The 22,780-nt window shown below is 44.4% G+C and overlaps 1 protein-coding gene across 1 annotated transcript in view; it reads left to right on the top strand.

Moving 5' to 3' along the window:
- The window catches only part of ARG1 (arginase 1), a 334,173-nt gene that overhangs the window by 175,469 nt on the left and 135,924 nt on the right, over positions 1-22,780 (top strand). The window contains exon 2 of the mRNA XM_069607405.1: positions 2,195-2,270. Within this exon, the coding sequence (XP_069463506.1) occupies positions 2,195-2,270 (76 nt within the window). The remainder of the gene's footprint in view (positions 1-2,194; positions 2,271-22,780) is intronic.

Below are 22,780 nucleotides of genomic sequence, written 5' to 3' on the forward strand. Positions count from 1 at the left end.
TACCTTTTGGTTTAATAGTCCTATTACATGCTTGATTGTAATGAACTGGTCTCATCATTTTTTTTTTATGTTTGACACCAATTCTTGTCATTATTTGGGTTTTTTGTTTTTATCCTTGAGCTTTTAAACTCATGGATGCTTTATATGTTGAATTTGATGATTCTTTAATTGCTGTATGATGTATAAAATTGATATTGATAGTGATGTACAGCCCTGAAGAGAATAAAAGAGGTCAAAACATGTGTTGGCTGAAGACAGATATTAAATCCTTAAGAACTTTGTTTTGGATGAGTGAATTTCTGAACCTATCCGTAGTAGATGTAAAAGTATTTTTCAATAAATGAATTAAGGGAAGTAGGAGCGCAGGTACCAGAGCCACTACGGGAGAGATATTCGTTATGGTGACTTTGGGCTAAGGAAATTGGCTCCAAAGATCCTGCAAGCACCCTCCTGATTGTTAGTGTGGGGATAGTGAGAATTCTGGAACTAAAAGTCAAATGTATAGGTAGATAGCTCAATCAGATAGAAGGCCATTTTTGATTGGGTCAGGTTAATAACTAAGAAATTGTATCTTATCAATTGTATCTGAGGGGAGAGCTTAAGTCACTGACAAATTCCACAATCCCAGAATTACAGTTTACTAACCCAAATCTAAGCTAGAGGAATCAGACAGGCTATTCAAAGCCATAGCAAACAAGCAGTTAAGGAATCAAGCAGATGCTCACAATATGCAAGCAGTACCTTCATTGTGGTTCAATTAGGAAGTTTCTCTTTTCTTTTATTGTGCTTGAGAGAAACATGTACTCCTACTCATGCTAGTGGAGAGACTGGTTTGCAGGGACATAGAGTTTCCTCAGTGTTCAGAAAGTGTTCACCTGCAAGTGTGCTATGACTGCCATGACTGGGAGAGGGCCAGTAACATCTTGAGTTTCATGTCCCTTCTACACGCAGCTCATGCATTCCTTAAGCATTGCATACACTAATTAGAAAATCAATATTCACGGTCTGTTTATTTAGCTAATTCAGATTTTTCATGCCCTTTATTTGCCTCGAAAGGGGTTAATACATTCTTAAATAAGGCATTTTGGAAGCAGATTGTTTGCTAAGTCAGAGTTTAAGCATTGCCTTTTATTTTGAGTAGGTCTACGACCCTGTTTCTGCCTTGTGAGGTCTTAACAGAGGACACAGTAACAGTGGTTAAGAATCAGGAATCAGTAGACCAGGAAGGTGCAAGGAGGTAACTCTGCCAAGTGACGCTCCAGGGTAGAGGTTCCTGAAGTTGTGTCGTGACTTGGCTATACGATCGTTTCACGTGGTCCGATTTCCCAAATGTTTGCCTTTCGTGACACGCTTTCCACATGCTGGATCTTGCCTGTTTTCGCAGAAGTGCCCTTTTGTTAATTCTTACCCTACATGTCCCTCTCAGTTTTCACTCTGCTTCCTTTCTACTTCAGGAGGGGGAGACCCAGAAGACCTACCCGCCCACCTTACTTTTGCTCTTTTCCTTGTACATGTGTATGCGGGGGAACCCACCACGATCCCCTGGCCACAACCCCTAGACTCCCCACCTTCCCCCTCACCACCCCATCTCCGGTTCCACAATAACAGTCTGTGCACCTTCCATCTCATGCAGCTTTGCTGCCCTCATCCACTTCCTGCACATGCCTACAACGCTGCATACACCAAACTCATATGCGACACAATGCATGCGCAACTAGTAATCACCAATGATGTGGTAAAGTGGGTCTTTCAGAAAATCATTTGTGACAAATGCAGACAATGGCCCTCATTACAAGGTGGGCGCAAAGGGATACCGGGCACCGGTAATGACACCAGTGCCGGTAATCCCTTTGCGCCCTATTCCGAGGTCCCTTTGCGGGTCCTTCCCTTAAAGAACGGGACCCGCAAAGGGATACCAGGGTCAATAACGGTACCACAGTGGAGGTGTTCATACATTAGTCATAAACTCATTAAACAAAGATGTTAGTATGGCTTTTGGGCATAGATCTTCATCAAAATACTAATTATTATGATATGTCATTAGGCTTTTGGGTCCCCAGGTTTTCTAACACATGTGAAACATTTTCTGTCAATTTTCAATAAGTTACTTATACTAACATATATTATTTCATTCTAACTATAAAGCTGTTTACAGTAGAACTGTCTAATATTTCTTTAAATCTATTTTTCCCAGCCCCGTGGTGGTGTCGAAGAAGGACCGAAAAGCATGAGAGAGGCCGGACTGATTGAAAAACTGAAGCAATTAGGAGGTATAATTGTGCTCTCTGAGTACAGATGAGTACTCTTCAACAGAGATGTGTTACTACCCCATTATCAGTAAACTGTATGTAGCATGATATATATAGAAAGGTACACTGTTGTGTAACTGGTTTTTAAATATTGCTGATTGTCATTTGTTTGATCGAATCAATGTGATCACTATGTCGCCCATAAATACGCCAATGAAAATGTCAACATCAATTACGGTGCAGGGCAGTGATCAAATAGATCACTTTACCCACGTCCCCCACCCTGCATACCCCTACCCGAACCAGCCCACCCCCATTACCTTCACGGTGGCCCACGTCTGTGTTCGCCGCTGACTCAGCGATTTCGTTACGGTATCGGTTCCTCCCGCTTGCGTGGGTCGGAGCTGATGCTGCAGGGTTCATTATTTATTGTTTTACTTTCTTGAACCCCGCTTACCACAATGGTAAGCAGGGGATACCCCCGCAACCCCTGACTCCCCTTACTGCCCCCAAGGAGAGCGAGGGACACCACTGCAACCCTGTTCTGCTTGGGCACAGTAATGGGAGTCAGTATTTTGTACACCCCCAAAGTCGCAGTGACTGTGGTGGTGCACAAATGAGGGTGACATTTTTGTATATTTCCGTTTGATCTGCCTCAGATAGATTGGGACACATTGTCTAAGTACCCAGAGTTTAAAAATAAGACATAAAACCAAGTTGCAATCGGTTTACACTTTACTTTGCACTGAGGTGGATTTTCATCTGTTTGAGGGAGGGGTCAGGGCACAGAAGGGGATCTATGTTGCCGGTGTGATTCCTCCTTTCCCTTTAGATACCACATGGCTTTAAACCTGCATGGCATTTTCATGACGATTGAAGACCTTTGGATTCCTGTGGCATCCATGTGTTTTTAAACTGCTAAAAGCGGACAGATTCCATAGGAATCCATTGTTAATGTTGTCTTCCATACATAAATGGGAGCCAACATTTACACGTTTCGCAAAACCGAGTGCAAAAACAACTTTTTAAGGGAATTTTGCATTTGTTCCACTTATTTTTTTTACTGTATTTAATACATTATTTAAACTGCATGGCGGTGATCCAGCAGTATGTAGGAGCTCACATTTGCAATCCCTTTTATGCAACTACCACTTTTAATAACATGGGCCCTAATAATGCATCAGGATTAGAACGTTATGCCATGGATTGAGCAAATCCTGAGAGAGCAAGAAATAACCAGATCAGACAAAAGTGCATCAGGGATTAGTTCAGGGGTCTGCAACCTGCAATTTGCCAGATGTTTCTGACAAGGATCCCTGAATATGCTGTCTGTGACCAATGGGAGTTTTAATCCAAACCATCTGGAGATCCAAAGGTTGCAGAGCCCTGCAGCTGAAAAAGAAAATTTGAAGTCCATCTCCCTCCTACCTCATAGAAGGAGGCATGTTAGGGAGAATTCTCTGTAAGGCTAATTTCCCAAACCTAGTGAGTCCCCCAGCAGCTTTGCTGGATTTTTGGGGTTTATTTTCTTCTCTCCTGCTAAGAGTGAGATTCTTTTGCTCCCACTCTTAGGCATGATTTGAGGTGTTCCTCTAACTTTACATGTGTTTTATGGGCTATAGGGTCTTTTACTCCATAGGGTCTCATGTGTTTTTTTGATGTGGGTTACACAGCACCCTCCGTGCCGTAACCCAGGGGTGTCGTAGTGACCCCCCAACAAAGACTCCATACCCTGGGATGGACTACTGTCTCCCAGGGCATGTAAAGTCACCATTGGCTTTGCTAGTCCCAAATTATGAACAGAAACCAGTACAAATCATCATATTGTGGACGTACTCGTCGGGGCAATTTGATTGCCCTGGGGTCTGTTGTTCGAGGGGGCATGTCTCCGTCCCCCCTGATCGAGTTTTGGCTGGTGGCAGTGGATACTACTTTTTATATTCGACTGTGAATATATCTCTATGGGATTTTCCCATTGTTCGAGGCTACCAACTTTAATTATTTAATTCTTATAGCCTCGAACATACCGCCGGTTTATTTATTTAATATTAATTGGCCGGTTGGTCTTTTTTGCCAGAACTCGATTCTAAAATGGCGTTTGTGTTCTCTTCTGTGACCCCAACCCAAGTCGAGCCCTTTGTTCCACTTTTTGGCGGGCTTCTCCACAGAAGCCTCCAAAAGTGGTGCCACTCTGTCTGGGTACCACAGGGGGTGTTGGAGGGGGTTTAGGCACACTGGACTGAGTTACCTTGGTAACTCAAGTCGCACTCTTGTGTGATTGGCCCAAGTGGTGAGCCGGCCAGCTCACCACTTAGCATGTTTGATTGACAGCTAGGCTGAGAGATGGGGGTATGCTGCATAAAAGTAGGGCTTTGGGGGCTGGAACTTCAGAAGTCGCCACAGGACCTAAGAATCCGAGGAGGGAGAAGCTGAGCCGGCCTGCAACGATGACACCACCGGTGGAGCTCTGCTGAACCGTCTCACCACTTTTCCCAACGACAGAGGAGATCTCCAACCCGGAGAGTCTTCTTCCTTCGACTGGTGGGGATAACCAGTCTACCTTCTTTTCGCCTTCCTGGAGCATCTCATGACTGCCTTACCTGTGCCAAGCACCCCAGCAACCGGGATACCATGTTTTCACCACTACTGCGAACCGAAAGGGTAGTACCTTTGTACCGGAGAACTCTGCGGGTGGTTTCTTCCCTGGCAGTGCAACGACCTTCATCCTTCCTCCACGACGAGATCTTCTCTTCCTCTGGACGACGCTGCGACTTGCACCCGCTGCCAGGAACAACTGCCCCCGCTGGAGGATCCTCTCCATTTAAGATACCGTGTTTCGCCTGGCTTCCCTTGCAACCGTTTGAACGGGGTGTATCAAATCCTCGTCTCTCGAATCTGGGTTAGCCTGGGACACCTTAGCTAACTTTCCTGCACTGAACTAAACCTTTTTCGAACTACCTCTACAAACTTTGAAGACTTGGCACCTAAACTTCCTTGCTCACCAGTAGACTGTGCCTTCCTAACTTGCTGTGGATCTTTAAAAAGTGTTTAGTGTGTAGGCTTCCATAATTCTGCTTTTCCCTCCCTTTTTATTTAACTTGTTGGAGTTCCATCGAATGTTAAGCGCTCACCTCTGTCTGGAAATAAGTGGTGTTAACTAAGACTTGTCCAACAAGTAATCAGGGATGTACATATGATAATAGTGATTGTGTTTTGAACTTATCTTACCAATTTAGTGCTAGTGTGTTTTATAAGTGTGTGTTAAATAAATAATTATATACTTTTACACCCAAGCTCTGGTCAGTGTTTGCTTGTACTATGTATTTCTGTACCAATTTTGTATGCTCTGTATACTGCCTAACTCTTCTTGAGAGAAGTCTGACTGCTCAGCCACAGCTACCAAGTGAATCTGTGTGGTACAGACTGCTACCAAGTGGGTTTACTGCCAAACACCTGTAGTCTTAAATCTTTTGCAGTGGTCCCTAAGGGAACTGCACAGGTTTCTGCCTAACAAGGCACCATATAAAATCAGTACCATAAAGATTGTACTGAGGGAAGTGAAGTGTAGTCACAACACATTCTGGACTACCTGGCAAACTTTGATTCAATACAATATTTAAATGACATGCCTTGCCCAGTCTACATCTTAAAAAATCACCTTGGCATGAAACTCATATTGTTCATGAAAGTCTGGGCAATTTTAAATGTAGAAAGGTTTCTCAACTCCAGGCCTTGCAGAGATCCAAACCCACAGGCCTCATGTTGATGACAAATGATCTATACAGGGTTCATAGTGACTGTTTCGACAGTCAAAGTTTCGAATGACAAAACCTTTGACAACAAAGCATGGAAAAAAACCTTTCAAATGCATTTTTTTATGGGGGTCCCACCCCCAAACCCCCGTTTAAAAAAATAAAACACTTATTTTACTATACGAAACTAAACTAAACCCTTTAACATTAAGAAAAATGCATTCACATTTGTTTTCTCGAAATTTTGTATTTGAAAGTTTTATCATTCGAAATGATTTTTTCGAAACTATGACAGGACATCTCTATACAGCATCCTAAGAAGTCTTTGTTCATGGAAATCTAATGAGTTGGGTGATGAAAGCAGAAACATTTCAGAAGATTGACCTTTTGGCTGTGTAAGCAGCGAGACACCAGACAATAAGGGTAACTGTTATCCTCTAGGATTGAAATTCTGGTTTCTGCTTAAAATGTAGGCGATAATACATTGCACCTCTCCACTTCTCTGTCTCCTGGAGCAACAAAACCCCTTAAATCACTCCTCTAACTGTTGGTGTTCCACAAGGCTCGGTCTTGGGTTAACTCCTCTTTGCACTCTACACCTCTGTTCTTGGGGCAATAATCTCCCCCTTTGGGTTCTCGTACCAACTCTTTACGGGGACAACACCCAAATCTTCTTCTCTTTTCCTGAACTCTCCTCTGATATCTCTATCAACATTTTCAACTGTCTCTCTGCCATTTAATATTGGATTGCTTTTCACTCTCTGATGATAAACTCTACTAAAACAGAGGTGCTCTTCTACTTTGCCAAAAGCTAAATGTCATCTCTTCCTCTGCCTATGCAGTTCTCAACTGAGAATCTCCCCTACTCTTCTTCAGCTAGAAACCTCGGTGTCATCTATGACCCTTCTCCCACCTTCCCTACTTTCATCTCCAAAACTGTAAAAGCAGCTCGCCTCATCCACCTAAAAATTAGGAAATTCAGCCGCCTTCTTCCTTACAACAGTGCCAAGCAACTCTTAACCACTCGTCTTCTCTAATCTGGACTACTGTAACAGGATCCTCTTTGGTCTACTCAACTATGCTTTCTATCCTCTCTACAAGATCATTACCTTTGCTACCAGTACTTGTTTCTACTCCCTCATTTCACACCTACTTCCTCGTACCATCACCATCACCAGGTTGGATGACAGACAATGCAAAACAGGCCCAGATTTAAATTTCTTCTGTTCACAAATCTATCCACGGTAAGGTAACACTGTATCTATCCTCTATCCAACTCTACAAGCCTTCTCGTAATCTATAATCTGCCTCCACCACTACCCTTGTGTTCCCTCTCACTTAGAAGCCATCCTTCTCTGTTCTTACTCCACCTTGCATGAAACTCTCTTCTCTTCACATCTGAGAAACAGTCCACATGGATCTGTTCAAAACCAAATTAAAAGCCTAACTCCTCCCCTCCAAGTTGCCCTCTTGACCTACCTCTCATCTGTCTGCGAGCTAACATGTTTCCCTTGTCTCTAACCTGCCTCTGTCCCTTACATCCTCTGCCTCCATTCTAGCACTTCACCCATCATGGTCACATCCCAAGCACAGCCGGCCATACTGCCTACCTGCACTTAAAAAAATGTACAATGTTCATTGTCCTTAATCTATGCATGTCCCCAGTGATTGTTGCATTCACTCCCCTCCACAAGCTAGTCAGAATGTCCCTCAAACTCACAAACACACAACACTGCTTCCCGTCCAATCTGATTTCTTATCTATGGTATGTTCTTATGTGACCAAAAGAGCATTGTTCCTCCTGTGATTAAATAAATAGACATTGTTTTTTATTGTAATCCCCTCTTTTTCAAAACAACCTGCTTTTTAGGAGCCTTAAGGCTTCTTGATCGTGTAATGTTTTATTTTTATATGTACATTGTTCCAGTTTTCAGGGGCTGGGGTATCAGCAGTGCCGTGTAAAAGGCAGGGGCAATTGGGTTAATATCCTACAGGCAGACAGTTGTTCAGGACCATGGAGCAGTTGGTGGAATAAAAAATCTAGGTACGTGCTTGCATAATGTAGAGGTCTCCAATGAACGTGTTCAGGTAGGCTTTTGATTGTTAAGAGCACTTGGTCCAGTTTTGAATGCAATTGCATGTTGCATGTCATACTGTGTTATGTTATATTGTGTCATGTCAGAGCAGGTCAGGTTATTATCAGCTTTGGCAAAGTAAATGTTTCTTCACTTCAGGAATATAGTTTCGAATATAACTCCAGCAAACCCCCAGGGAGATTTCCAGCCCTTCCTTGTACCACAAGGCAGTCATTTCTTCAGGGCAAGCAGAAAGACGCAGGACCGGGGAGAGACCAGGAAGGAAACCCTATTGGGAACAACGCTTACTATGCTGTAGTGTGATACTTTATGCAAGATATACAAGTTGTGTCAAGAACACTGCTTACCAGTTTTAGAGTTGCTTTCCACCTTCCTCTTGCTACTTCAAGGCTGATCAGGACAGCAGGAACTACAGAAAAAACCTCACCCAATGGGGACAGGAAAGATCAGAGACCCCTGCAGGAGTTGTGCAGTGGATTAACAACAACAACAAAAACAACAGAACTCTAAAATCCACAAGACAAAAGACAGACTGACCTCTCAGAGAGACCAACATGATAGCTATTATAGCAGAGATCTACTTCAAAGAAGGAAATGGTGCCAAAGTTAAATGCCTAAACGGGATTTGATCCTCCAAGCAAAGGTGCCAGGCATGGCAAGTGAATCTTCAGAGATGTCAGCTAAACAGGAGGTAGCCATTCCCAGGTCGGCAGAGGTAGAGCAGGAGATGTAGGAGTGTCTGCTTGTCACAGGGAAAATAGTGTGGTGGTTCCCAAGGTCATTGACAATGGTGACCCGGGAGAAGACACAAAGAGCAAGTAGAAATGCAAAGGTGCTCTCTATGGTAATGGGAGTAGAAATCCAGAGCAAAAAGTATAAGTGTGTATTCCATTCAACACTGATAATGCTTAATTTCAGGGTTTCATTCAATTCAATTTTTGATAAGCATTAATAGCGCTTAATTGTAAAGTTCGGTATTCAATTTGCATTGGTTTCGCTTAATTTTAAAATTCCATTTGATATCTATTTGTACGGGCAACCGGTGTTTGAGTGTCTCCCCCAACACTCACCATTGTGTGGTGTCTCCCTCTGCTTCTCCTTCACTGCTGAAGCCAGTAAACTCGAGCTTTGCTCTCCTGCCGTGTGTCTCTCTCTGCACGCCGGCAACCAGAGTTCTTCTTTCCAGACGTTTACAGTGTCCTTTCTTCTTTGTGCTCTCTTGCAGCTCCTGCTGCTGATCTGCTGTCACTGGGACTGCCATACTTGCAATAGTTGCATGGCCCACTGGCTGCATGCTGTGCAAGTCTTCTGGGGAACTTGCTGGCGTCCTGGCTCCTTGTCCTGTCCCACCACGGCTGCCTCCTCTGAAAAAAGGTCCCCTGCTGGTCCCTCCTACATCAGGCCTCCAAGTTGCTCTTTGTTCTGTTCCATTGGTCTCCTTTTATACACCTGTATCTCCTTGACAGGCTGCAGGTGTCGATCCCTAATGAGACTTGCCTTACCATAATTAAAGGGACATGCCTGACCCTTACAGCTCCTTGTAGGCATTGTCCTCATCCCAGTACTAAAGTGGTGAAAGGGAGTAGTGTTCATTACTCTTAGTTGCTTTCATTGTTGCAGTACTGTCAATTGTCATATGTGGGGAAATAAGGGGAACAGCTTAATAGTAACCCAATAAGGTTGAGGAAGGCTTGGTTGATGCTCAACAGGATAAGAGGGATAGCATGTCTCTCCTAAGGGTACCCCACTCCCAGTTCCCAAGGACCGTCCACCCAAGTGATCCTCCCTCACTTCTCCACCCCTAGGGTCGGATCCAAGACCAATGACCTTTCCCTGGTACCTGAGAACAGGATCCAGGGGTTTTAGGAGTGAGCTCCTTGTAGGCATTGTCCTCATCCCAGTACTAAAGTGGTGAAAGGGAGTAGTGTTCATTACTCTTAGTTGCTTCTTCATTGTTGCAGTACTGTCAATTGTCATATGTGGGGAAATGAGGGGAACAGCTTAATAGTAATCCATTAAGGTTGAGGAAGGCTTGGTTGATTCTCAACAGGATAAGAGGAATAGCATGTCTCTCCTAAGGGTACCCCACTCCCAGTTCCCAAGGACCATCCCCCCAAGTGATCCTCCCTCACTTCTCCACCCTTGGGGTCGGGATCCAAGACCAATGACCTTTCCCTGGCAACCTGAGAACAGGATCCAGGGCCTTAGGAGTGAGAATACCCTCAGGTTTCTCACATGATACAAACAGTATGATAATAATTGGAGGAGATGTTAATGTTCACTATGATGTACAAGAGAGTGTATTAAAAGAAAAACTAAGGAATTACCCCACTGGGGTGAAATAGCTGGGTGAGAGGTTAAGTCGGTTTATGACCAATAGCGGCTGCAGTATGTTAAATCACTACGCTAAGGGACTAACATCCGTAGATCCTACAGGCAAATGGGTGCTAATCTGGCTCTGATTGACTACTTTTTCATTGACAACCTTAATTGGGGAAACGTTACTCAGTTACAAGTGATCGAAAATGGTTTTAGTGACCATAAAATATAACAAAGGTTTGTTGATGTATCAAGATCAAAGCCAAAAAATACAATGATGGGTAAATTGACTACTAACCCTCAAGGAAACCGGCTAATTTGGACTAATAGGAAAATTAGACAGCTAAATCTGGGGCTTAGAAATGCTTGTGATTCGGTACCCATGGATATGATGTGATATGATATGGCATTTATAACGCGCCTATACACACGTGTGAGAGTGAGTCAGATAGTTGGGTCGCTATAAGGCTAAATAATTGGGGAAAGCAAACTAAAATCAAGTATCATAAATCTGATTGCGATGCAATAGTGGAGTGGAAACATATACTAAGATACACTAAACAGAAAATTCAAAAGAATAAAGTACTCTCTTTAAGCAATAGTATGAAACACATACGAATGCTAAAAATAACTATAAAAACTGGTTAAAGAAGCACAAGACCTCCGGGAAAACAAAGGGGTGGCAGATTATGCTGAAAATACTTGCCTTAAAAGACTCAAACAAGTTTTGGTCCTTAATAAATAATGATATCGGGCGATGAAATGTTGCAGAAACCAATCACATATCTGCGGAAAAATGGGAAGAACATATTAAGGGGCTATATTGTATTTGAAAAGATGAGTCATAGAATCCCCACTTGGATAAATTTGATATGTCATCCTATGATTAGCAGTCCATTGAAAATCTGATTAGAGGATTAAAAAAGTCAGAAGCAACGGGTTGCGACGGTCAGACTAACTTAGTTGTCAAGGAGTATCCTAGTATTTGATGGATTGAGGTTCGGGAAGGTATCTCACGCTCAACACCCCTGATTTAAAAAGTCCACCAGTATCAAGTAGTATATCACTCAGAAAAATCAGATAGTAAGATGGATGATATTTATTCTTCAAAACGGAGACAGCCCTGGTCCTTGTCAAAGCTGTGATAAGTTAAATGAAATACAAAGTAATTGAACATAAAGTAATCAAACCAAATGTTATTAAACATTTGTCCCATGGCAGAAATAAAATAAGGTTCAAGATATCATCATTATTACATAATTGATACCATGTTGCGTCACATGTCAGGTCAGGGACGGAGGAATGGAGTCAAATGGAGACAGGTTGGTTTTAAATGGGACAAATTTCTTTGCAAAATACTGAAATGCACGTCCGCGGACAGAAGTGTCATTGGCTCATGGGACGGCGTGCTGTCAGAGAAGTTTGGACGCGGCCAGTGCTTGGCTGGAGGGAAGCGTGCTGTGCATCAATATTTTTTGGGAAAGCCGCCATAGTGTATCAGAGGACATTGCGGCGGCGGAAGTGTTTTGAAACTGTACTGTACGCAATGTGTTGGCGGCAATAAGGGAAGGAATGGGTGGGGGAGTGAGAAGTGGTTCATGTGACATATGTAGGTGAGTACTTTGTGTGGTGATTGGAGGCCGCTGTCGTAACGGCCCCATAGTTTCTGTCGTGACCTCTTTGCGGCAACCTCTTTTCGTGGTGAGTGGTGGCAGGTCAATTGCAGAAGTGGGGTGAATTGCACATGACATAGGTTGGGTGGGAGCGTAGGTGGCGGTGTGCTGCGGCTGGAATGCGGTAGTTGGGCACATGGTGGCATGCATGGGTGAATGAAGGTGCAGATTACACTATTGGGTGCATGACCGAAGGTCGTAGGTCGTAGGCCGTAGGCTGTAGGGCATGCACTCAAGAGCCTAGGGCTGCAACATACCAACCACAGGACCGCATGTTTGACTCTGCATCCGGGAGAGGGTGGTGCTTGCATAGTGTGGTGTGTGCAGATTGGTTGCAGTAGGGCCAGTGGTTGGAACAGACTGTGGGTAGGTTGGCAGTGACACAGTACTTTGTGAATGGAAGTGGGTACGCCCATAGTATGTGAATGAAAGTGCACAGGGGTGCAGGAGAGAGTGTTTTGTTTGTAAATTATCTTAACTGTTGCAATTTGGTGTGTATGTGGATGGTCGTAGTTGGTGACATGATGACATGCATGGTGGCATTACATTACTGTGGGTGTGTTGAAGCCTATGATGTGTGCAGATTTGTTGAAGTAGGCCCAACGTTGTGAAAATGTTGTGGTTAGTGACACAATACTTTGTGAATGGCTGTGGGTAGGGGTGGTAGAGGCTGTGGTATGTTTGTGGATTCTGCTAATTGTGACCTGTTTTCGTGAATGGGTGTTTTATGGTGTGGGGTAGTTGGGCTGAAGTGCCGCTACTTACGTATGTTATGTTTGTGCATAATGTTACCTGTTGCAATGTGTTGCTGCATAGCTCCATGGCGGTGCATAGGTTGGGTGGAAGTGCTAGTGTCAGTGGTGTATATGTCGATTTTCGTAGTTGCTGACATGGTGACATGCATGGTGGCAGTACGGTGCTGTGGGTATGTTCAAGGCCTAGCCTATTGGGTGCATGGCTGAAGGACGTAGGCCGTAGGCCATGCACTCAAGAGCGTAGGCCTTGAGGACACCCACGGCAGTAATGCATCTTTTTTTTTTACAAACTTTATTTTGTATTTTATCTCAAGAGCTCTGGTTACAAACATGCAGGAGAATGAAAGCATAATATAATTCATTCCGTATCTTGTTCTCTTACAGTTTTCATACTGTTACTTATGCAGTTGACTTCTTGAGCATAATAGTTATTTAACAATTAACAAATAAAAAAATGAACAGATATTCCCTCCCCCCTCCCTCTCCCCTCCCTCTCCTTGCTTGTTCTCATGTTAGTAAAGTGCGGTTGAGTTTAAATGAAACACCTCCATCTCTGTGTCCTTGCGGTTCACGTCTTCGGGGGGGTGATTTGTCCTGGCTTTCGTGATCATATTACAGAGACTTTTCGTAACATTCTAGGTTTAAAATACATTTGGTCTTTGTCTCTTGTGAATTCATCAAGGGGCATCCACTTATTCAAGTATTTCGAGTATGAGCCGTATGCCAAGACTGTTACCTTTTCTAGGGCCATGATTCCCCACAGTTTAATCCACCACATAGCTTCAATTGGGCCTTGTTTGTTTTTCCACATATGTGCTAAATTAATCCTTGCTGCACTTAACATGTGGGTGATGAGCATGGCGTTGTTCCCGGTATTTGCATAAATCTTCTCGATTGCTGCCCCCAACAATATCACCACAGGGTCCATGGGGAGCTGTACTTTGGTTATTTCCATAATATGACTCAGGATTTCCTTCCAATATGTCTGTGCCCGAGGGCAGGACCACCACATATGGATCATGTCTCCTACTTCTTCGCAGCCTTGCCAACACAACGGGGGATAACTAGCTTTGATGGAGTGTATTTGCTGTGGAGTCATGTACCATCTAAGGCACAGTTTGAATGCTGCCTCCTTAACCGAGGCACATTTAGAGCTTTTTGCTGCTCGATGCCATATTTGCCCTAATTTTTCTATAGGAATAGGCTTGCCCATCTCGTCCTCCCATTTCTTCATGTATGTGATTGTTTCTTCTGGGTCCGCTCCGCAGAGCAGGCGATATATTAGCAATATGCCTTTTTCAGGTATCCCTTCTTGTATGGTAAATTCCAGCCCTATTGGTTGTTGGGATGCTCCTTGTTTCACCTTTGTGTTTGTGATCCAATGTCTTATTTGAATATAGTGATATTGTTCAGTTTCAGGGATCGATAACTTCTCTTTACATCCCTTGAATGTCAGGGGTACCCCTTCTAGAATTCTCTTAAGGTAAGATTCTCCCCTCCTTCGCAGCGGGACAAGAAGTGTGGTTGTGTACCTGGAGAGAAGTCTGTGTTGTTGGCCATTGGTGTGAGTGGGCCTCCCCCTAATTTTAGCTTTTTATTCCGTAGGGCTTTATCCCAATACCACAGGGTAGCTTTCGTTCTTTCCAACAGCGTACCTCCATCCCCTCTACGTCTCGGGCGCAGGAATCCCAGTCTTTCCAACAGGGTTTTTGTTTCTTCCCTTTCTAGGTGTACCCATCGATTCTGGTTCTCCCTTGGAGGCCATTGTAACATTGGTGCCACCTGCGCTGCCCAAAGGTATCTACGAAATTCTGGCACCCCCAAGCCCCCATAGCATGTGTTCGGAAGAGGACTTTTTGGGGGATTCTTGGCTTCTTTCCTTTCCAAATGAAGGCCATAACTTTCTTTTGTAAATTCTTTTCTAGAATGTACCCCCCCCAGCACCCAGTACATATAAAAATCTGGGGAGTAGGGACATCTTAAGTGCTGCTATCCGCGCCGACCAGGATAGCTCCTGCATATCCCACCTTTTCAGGTCTTCTATCAATGTTGTCAACAGTCTCGGGATGTTTGCCCCATAGAGCTTCCTGTAGGTAGGTGCTAGGTTTGACCTAGTCCTTGACTCCATTTTAGTGGATATTTCCTCTCCCACCTTGCCACCTTCTCCGGGTTTTCTGTGATGTTAAGTGCGCTAGATTTTGGGTAATCAATATGGAACCCTGAGACTTTCGCAAATTTCTTTAGAATTGTAATTGCATGGGGAGAGAATGCTCTGTGTCTTTCAGAAAGAGAAGGACATCGTCTGCATATAAAGCAATTTTCTGGGTTCTGCAGGTCCCCGTGTCCACCCCGAGGATGCCTTGTTCTGCTCGTATTCCCTGTGCAAGCGGCTCCATGGCCATAGCAAAAATTAACAGTGAAAGGGGACACCCCTGTCTAGTGCCCTTGCGAATTGGGATGCTCTCGGTCAGCTGGCAATTAATCATCAATCTTGTCGATGGGTGTATGAAATTGGCCAATACCATGCGAGAGAAAATCAGACCGCATCCAAATTTTCCGAAGACCAGCTGGAGAAAGCTCCAATCTAAACTATCGAAAGCCCAAGGAGCATCCAGCACTATTATGGACATAGGCTGGCCTGTTCTTCGTGCCCATTCTATGGTATTTACTGCTCTGCAAATATTATCATATGTGTGGTGTCCTCTTACAAAGCCCGCCTCATCCGAGTGAATTATTTTAGGGAGGACTTTGGCTAACCTTTGTACTAAGACAGTAGAGTAGATTTTTGCATCGCCGTTTAGCAAAGAGATTGGGCGATAACTCGCACACTCAGTTGGGTCTCTATCTAGTTTTAAGAGAAGGACTGTGGTGGCTGGGCTCATTTCCCCCGTGACTTGGCCAGTGTCTCTTATATGATTGAATAGGTGTGTTAGTGGGCCGACCAATACGTTTTGGAAAGTTTTATAGTAGGATTACCCAAGCCATCTGGGCCCAAGGATTTGTTCCCTTTGAGGGCATTAATGACTCTCAGCACTTCCTCTTCATTAATGCATTTTTGACTGTGCATCAGTTAGAGGGTGGTGACATGTAAGGAATGGTTGTGGAGCACATTTCAGCCATTATAGGCCAGTGTTCCAAACAGGATGTGGGTAGGTTGACAGTGGCACAGTATTTTGTGAATGGAAGTGGGTACACCCATAGTATGTGATTGAAAGTGCACAAGAGTGCAGGAGAGGGTGTTTTGTTTGTACATTATGGTAACTGTTGCAATTTGTTGCTGCATAGCTCCATGGCGGTGTGCTGTGGTTGGAGATGCTGCAGTGAAAAGTCACGCAGTGTGGGCACTGGGTGCAGTGTTTGCATGCTATCAGTATGGTAGAGGGCATGGTTTAAGGGCAGCTTATATGTGCTTGGATAGTGTGCTGTGTGAACAATGCTTGCAGTATGGGCAATGTTGTAAACATTTTGTCGTTATGTTGTCAGTGACACAATACTTTCTGAGTGGAAGTGGGTAAGACAATATAATGTGAATGAAAGGGCATAGCGGTGCTGGAGACAGTGTAATGCATATACATTATGGTAACTGTTGCATGTAACGCTGTGCATGTCCATTGCGGTGTGGAGGTTGGTTAGGAGTGCTGGTGCCAGTGGTGCATATGTGCATAGTGGTAGTTGGTGACATGGTGCGTTGCGGGGAATGTGTGCAAGGAGCACACCCACTGGAGTAATGCAGGTTTGACAGTGCATGAAGCACAGGGTGGTGATCTTTGGAGAATGGGTGTGGAGCACATTGTCGACGTGCTACAGCACCACAAGTGAATTGCAAAGTGTGTATTGTGCGTTCCATGGTTGTGGTGATAGTTGCAACATGCTACAGTATTTGGTGTGTGGCAGGAGATGCTGCAGTGAGAAGTTGTGTAGTGTGGCCACAGGGTGCAGTGTGTATGTAATGTAAGTATGGAAGTGGGTATGGTTGAAGTGCAGCTTATATGTGGTTGGTTACTCTGCTGTGTGCAGATTTATTGAAGTAGGCCCAGTGTTGTGAAGCTGTTGTGTATAGGTTGCCAGTGACACAATACTTTGTAAATGGCAGTGCGTAGGGGGTGTGCAGGCTATGGTATGTTTGTGGATTCTGCTAATTGTGACACGTTTTCGTGAATGGGTGTTTTATAGTGTGGGGAGTTGGGAAGAAGTGCTGCTACGTATGTTACGTTTGTGCATAATGTTAGGTGCCCACATGGTCGCTTGCTTGGATGTATACTGTTGTGGTGGGTGTGGAAAGGGCTGCACTGTTGTGTGCATGGCCAAAGGTGTGCTGGGTGTGTCTTCGGATCTTTGTGGATGCTGCAATCGTGCATTCTTTAGCAGAGGTTTCTAGTGGAGGGGCTTTGCAATCAAACAGAACGTGTACTGAGAGTGCTTAAGGATAAATATGGAGTGGTGTATAGAAATGACAGTGTGCAATGCAGAGGTTTTGTATGTGATTGCTGCATGTGTGTTTGAAAACTTGACAGCACCCAATGGGGGAGTGCTGCAAAAATGACTGTGCAAAGGGAAGAAGTATTGTGTGTTCTTTAATGTGCCATGGCTCTCACTGTAGATGGGAAAGCGCACATGCCACATCCTGCCATTATGAGCAGGGTGGAAAGGGAAATGGAATTGTGGGAAATAGGCAATTAGGAGTTTAGGGTGTGGTGCACAGGAAGGGGCAATGCTGTGTCGTGAGTGTGGTCGAGATGGAGAGATGCACAGTGCTTATCGTCAGTGATACCTTTGTGCGCCATCTGCACAGGTGTTGTGTACAATGAGGCGTTGCTGGTAATTTTGGGTTGGAAGGAGTGGACTCTTTCTGGGACTGTCAGGGTCACTGCAGTTTCAGCAGGATGGTTCACTTTTGCAGATATGTGGCGTCCGTCACGAACGTTGTCTTTGTCGTGATGCATTATGGAAGTCTCCATTTGGGTTACATGTCGTGTGGATGATTAATCCATCACCTGAACAGGTTGCTGACCGCAGTGATCTGTATTTTTCCTACTGCCAAGGTTGTTTTCTCATGCATAACAGTATGGGTCCATGACGGTGTAATTTGTCCCCAGCCAAAGGTCGGAAGGTGTGCTATAAACAGAATTATGCGTGAATTTATGCAGACTGCTGGCATGTTCTCCACCCACTATGAGATCATGAAGTCGCAAAATATGCAGTGGCTCTGTAGAAATGGCATTTATTTGAGCGCCATTGGCAATGCCATTTTCTTTTACACCGTACAAGAAGCTTTGACCAGAATGTGGTAAAAATTTGAGGAGAGGCAAATAGAAACACATATAAAGAGAAAATACAAAAGAAGTTGCTTGCACACATGTCAAAAAAACACCAGAAAAAAACCTTTATACATCTATGATGGAACACTGAATCCCCTACCCAGTTCGATATTGTTTACCCCGCCACCCCGCTCCTCAAGAAAATACCATTTTGTTGTCACCCATTGGCAATGTAGTTTTGTTTGCTCATCTACAGGATGCAGTGAAGAGTTTACTGTACTAATGTGAGCATAATGAAAACACAAAAGCTAATAAAAACCGAAAAAAGGTGTTTCTGTAGAAGCATCTAAAAAACAAAAACAAACAGGCTCTTTTAAGAGCCGCCCCTTACCACGAACTCCCACTACCCTGTTTGCAAGTTATTCCCCCACGCCAGCACGCAGCATGAAAGCCACAACTGGGGATTTTGCGGGTGGCGGCCACGGAAATGGAACTGTGGGGATTGTCCAATCAGATGCTTCAGGTGTGCGGCAATAGGAAGAAGGGCTCCTGCTTCTCTTGGGCCCGGCCTTCGACGTACTTGGGGACCTGCACGTGCCACATTCAGCGCTTCTCACCATGCTGGCCTATGGAAATAGAACTGTAACGATTGTCCTATCCGGTGATGCTCATGTGTGTCACAGGAAAGCATGCCAATAGGAAGAAGGACTCCTCCTGCTTTACTGGGGTGCGGCCCTTGCAGTACTTGGAGAAAGGCACGTGCCACATTCTGTGCTTCTCAGCAAGCTGGCCAATGGAAATGGGACTATGGCCTTTGGCCAATCAGGTGATCTGGGTGTGCATCACAGGGAAGGACGGCATTCACTTTTTCCATTACTTTGTGACCTGCAGTTGGCAAACATGGCAAGATGCACAGTTTTCGTTGTGGGTGATGGCTTTGTGGAAGATCTGTGTGTGTATGCCCTCCAAGTAGACTTGTCTGGCAATTTCAGGTTGGAGGGAGTGGACACTTTGTGGAGTAGTGTCGAAGTGTGCTGTTTCGGCGTACTGCTTGTAGAATGTCGACACGTGGCCTCTTCGGCAACTGTACATGTTGTGATCGTGCATTTTGGAGCCTTCTTTTTGGGTTACATGCCTTGTTCACGTGTGTTCCGTCAAATGAAGATTATGATGAAAACAGTGCAGCACATTTTTCCTACTGCCAAGATGCTTTTCGCATGTATACCCCCGAGAATAGTGTTGAAGTATTCCAATGATTCCTGTTGCGAGCCAGAGGTCGGAAGGGGTCTCATCAACAGAAGCATGTGTGACTTCTTGAGTGCTGCTGGGATGTTCTCGTGTGAAAATTAGAACATTGGTTCGCAATACATACACCTTTTCAAGGCAAATGGCATGTCTTTGTCGATCAGTGGCAATTAAATGTTGTTTCATAATCTACAGACTGCACTGAAGACCCTGTTGTAAGAATGTGAGCTGACGTTGAAAACACACATTTACATATGAAAACTGCAAGAAAAAGTGCTTCTAGGGAAGCACCTTTAAAAAAACCCACAAAAAACCCCACAAAGGTTATTTTAAGAGCCACCACAACTAACGAGGTCCACTCCCCTGGTTGAAAGTTATTCCCCCCCTCTCGTTTGCGCCCAGCACGAAACGTCAGTGAATATCGCAATAGTTGCAGTGTGACACGTGTTACATACGCCCCTTTTGCAGACAACGGCCATAGAAATGGGCCTGCCGAGGCTACGGGATTGGATAATAAAGTTTGTGGGTGTGGTGTGTACGGACAGACTGTGCTACACGGTGTGTTTGTCAACAGAAATGCACAGGGTGCGGTTATGGTTGTGTGTTTCAATAGCCACAGCGTGCAGGTTTTAGGGGATTCCGACATACATTGACTGAAAGTGAATGGAAAACACTGTGCATTGGCTACTCATTTTGCAATCTATCACGTGCATGTGTAGTGCTATAGAGTAGCTACAATGAAGTGCCTGATTTTGGTTTCTCTGTGTGACACTTTGGTGAGACACAATCATGCCAATATTATTGTTGTTCATTGTGCAGGGAAAATTGCACAGCATGTTACGTGACTTTCAGTGCCGTTTGCAATGAAGGAGGTAATTGCCCAGTTCCTGCGTTTGTTTCCGATCTCCTGCATAGGTTTCTATCGCATTATGCAGCCACCAATGTGGCAGCGTCATTTTCTTTTTGGGCCATGAATGCAGACAGTGCGGTACATTGCAAAGAAGTGTATTTGTGCCTTTGTTCGACATGTGCCAATGGCATACTTCGCCCATGGGAATATGATTTTTAACAGCAGGAATACTTTTCCCCAGCCATAATGTTCATCTTACTATGCCAGCCATCTGATTTCTGCACACCCCATTTTAATTGGCTTGGTGCCCTTCTTGAAAGTAGTGACATTTTTTTTTTGTAACTGTTGCGCACTGACGCTCTTCAAAACGCTCTGCAACACGTAAAGAAACCTCTTTGTACAGCGACCCCCTTTCTAACCGATTGAACTACACTGTTTACCACACTGCCACGCCTCCCACCCTGCATGCGTGCATTGGCAATTCCGTTGTTGATCTGTGAAAGGTGCTTTCTTTATCTTTTTTCCTTTCCCAGTTCATTTTCATTTATTATGGTGTTCTCACACATGCCACAGAAGGAACGGCAGGAAAGGTCTGGTACAGAAGGGGCAGCACCTGCCTGGATACTATAGGGACGTGCCAGGAGACAGACTTATTGGGTGGCCCTCACCTACATAGGCGGCTGTCATTGTAATGCTCCCGTAAGGACCTTTCCCACGCACTTCCAAGTACCTTCCCTCTGTACAGTAGCATGTTGCAGTACATGCACAATACAATGCCCTTTGCCGCTTAAGGGTCTTTAGCGCGGCATATGGTTTGCAAAGGTTGTTTTACAGCTCTGCTGCCCTACAGGAGTGCCTCTCTTGTTACCCGCAGCACATGTGGCAAATGCTGTACATGAAAGTACCATACATGATTGTTGGAAGGGCGGTAGCCTGCCCACTGGTCCCTTGTGCTTTCATTTAAGTTGTCGTCACATGCAGTACAAACACTTTATGCTACGCCATTAGTGTTAGGGGTTGCATTCCCGGATATACATACATTGTGGAATACAAGAATGTTTACACCAACATGAAACACAGCTTCATTACGTGCAGCAGGAAGCCATTTATTCTGTGCAACCCATGCAGCTACAGCGCTTTTCTAACCACCACTAAGATTGGTTGCGCTCTGCATATTCTGCTGCTTCCTTACTTGCCTTTACCTGCACTAGTATGTGCGTGAGGAAGGTGTACCAGCTTTGACATTTTGCAGACTTACTACAAACTGTCCCACATGCAGTTACATGTTTTCGTTTAACTGTACGACCGGTAGGTGACCTCTTGATAGTTTCCATCACACTGCTGAGTGCAGACACAGTGTATCTGATTCACAGGTCATGGAAAGGCAAGCAGCAGATAAATCAAAAGTAATGCGACATTTAACACGCCCACGTGACACTGCAGGTTGCTGTTCCTTGTTTACCATTGGCAGTTATACTGTTAGGAGTACTTTAGCCACAAATTGGTAGGTTTGCAGAGCCACCCACGAAGTCGGCAGCAGCACTTCAAATGCGGTAGCCTACTGCATGAATCCATAGGGCTGGCGACAGGGGCGCTGTTACCAGCATACAGTGGATAACCTATGAATGGGTGTAGGTGTGGAACGGAAACATGCGCGCTTCCACAACTATTTTGAAGTGCATTCGAAGATGCAGACATGCGGTCACTAATGGAGTCCTACGGATACTTGCAGTGCGATTGATCATACACCAACCAGGTGCAGTCTCCCTAGGAAACGTCCATATTGCTCATAATAATAATAATAACAATTTGGCATTTATATAGCACTACAAACCCTCAGGTATCTGAGCGCTGCTTATTATTACCCACGGTGTGTGGTGTTCATTTATCGACCTCGGAAGGATGAGTTTGGCTCTGCCAGGATTCGAACCTGCGTTAGCAGGCTCTGCACGGATGTCAAAGCGAGCCTCTACTCGCTGTGCCACTGGACCGGCACCTCATCTGTAGTCATCCCAGCCACTACTGCGCGGCACAGATTTATCATGCACTGTTAACACAAAAAGAGAGCCTACTGACACACTAAACAATATTTACTATGTACATCTGTAATTGGTATGATACACCAACACTATTCGGAAAAGTAAGGGGTAGCACAAATGGATACATACAGCAGACAATTTGCTCTTCCCACACGTTTATCATGAGGGCAGTCAAAGAATCAGTAACAAACTGTTTTTAACGGGACGTTATGGTCATGTTGCCATACCAAATACCTATCCTCTTTACAGTGCCCTGCTAAAAACCTATGAAATTCACTAACAAAAACATTGTTAAAGGGACAATATGGTTAAGTTACACTAGAAAAAAAACAATGAAATTCAATGGAAAAACATTGTTACAGGGACGTTATGGTTACAGGTAAAACCGAGAAAAAAATAAATTTGACAGTTATGGTAAGCTAAGCAACTCGTGCCACCAGTGTGCACTGCAAGGACAAACACCCATGACATCAAAGATGCCATCTCAAATCTCTATTGCCTGAATTGTTGATCTCATCATTTCCGGGTAGTAGATATTAATCCA

Source organism: Ambystoma mexicanum, chromosome 4q, assembly GCF_040938575.1.
Source record: "Ambystoma mexicanum isolate Mex_15411 chromosome 4q, UKY_AmexF1_1, whole genome shotgun sequence".
Taxonomy (NCBI): Eukaryota; Metazoa; Chordata; class Amphibia; order Caudata; family Ambystomatidae; genus Ambystoma; species Ambystoma mexicanum.